Source organism: Penaeus monodon, chromosome 31 (assembly GCF_015228065.2).
Source record: "Penaeus monodon isolate SGIC_2016 chromosome 31, NSTDA_Pmon_1, whole genome shotgun sequence".
Taxonomy (NCBI): Eukaryota; Metazoa; Arthropoda; class Malacostraca; order Decapoda; family Penaeidae; genus Penaeus; species Penaeus monodon.
The window spans coordinates 372,128-372,702 of NC_051416.1; the positions used below are offsets into that span (position 1 = coordinate 372,128).

Genomic DNA, 575 nt, shown 5'->3' on the forward strand with positions numbered 1-575 from the left:
CCCTCCCTCCCTCCCCCCCCAATCCCGCCCACAGCTAGACCGATACACCGGCCCGCCCACCCAGCGCTGCAACAACGGCTACCTCCCCATCCACGTGGCCGCCCGCAACTCCTCCGTGGGCGTGGTGAGGCATTTGATCAAGTGGGCGGAGGAGAGGGCGTGTGAGAGGGAGATGATGTCGATGCCTGATTTTGACGGAAATATACCCCTGCACCAGGCCGTGCAAGGGAGGGCGATCAAGGTAGGGCGGAGGGGATTAATGGGATTTGTGCTCTTTTCGGTGGATTAATGGGAGATTTATGGGGGGATTATGGGTAAGAGGAGGCAGTGGAAGGCGAATGTAGGATTTTTTTTTTACGGGTCTAACTGTGCGTCCAGGTGTGGTCGCCTTTTATTCACTTATTAATAAACTGAATTATTGATTTATCTGTTTATCCATATGCTAATCTTTCATCTTTTCACTTACTTCTTCATTCACCTAATTATCTCTTCCATTTTCAAGGTAGTCAAGCAGTGTAATTTACGCATCAGTTAATTAACATGTATTTATCTATTATCTAGGCAGGTGCTTTATT

At 48.5% G+C, this 575-nt stretch overlaps 1 protein-coding gene across 1 annotated transcript in view; it reads left to right on the plus strand.

The window, feature by feature from the left end:
* The window catches only part of LOC119592804 (transient receptor potential cation channel subfamily A member 1-like), a 33,214-nt gene that overhangs the window by 2,014 nt on the left and 30,625 nt on the right, over positions 1-575 (plus strand). The window contains exon 2 of the mRNA XM_037941712.1: positions 35-241. Within this exon, the coding sequence (XP_037797640.1) occupies positions 35-241 (207 nt within the window). The remainder of the gene's footprint in view (positions 1-34; positions 242-575) is intronic.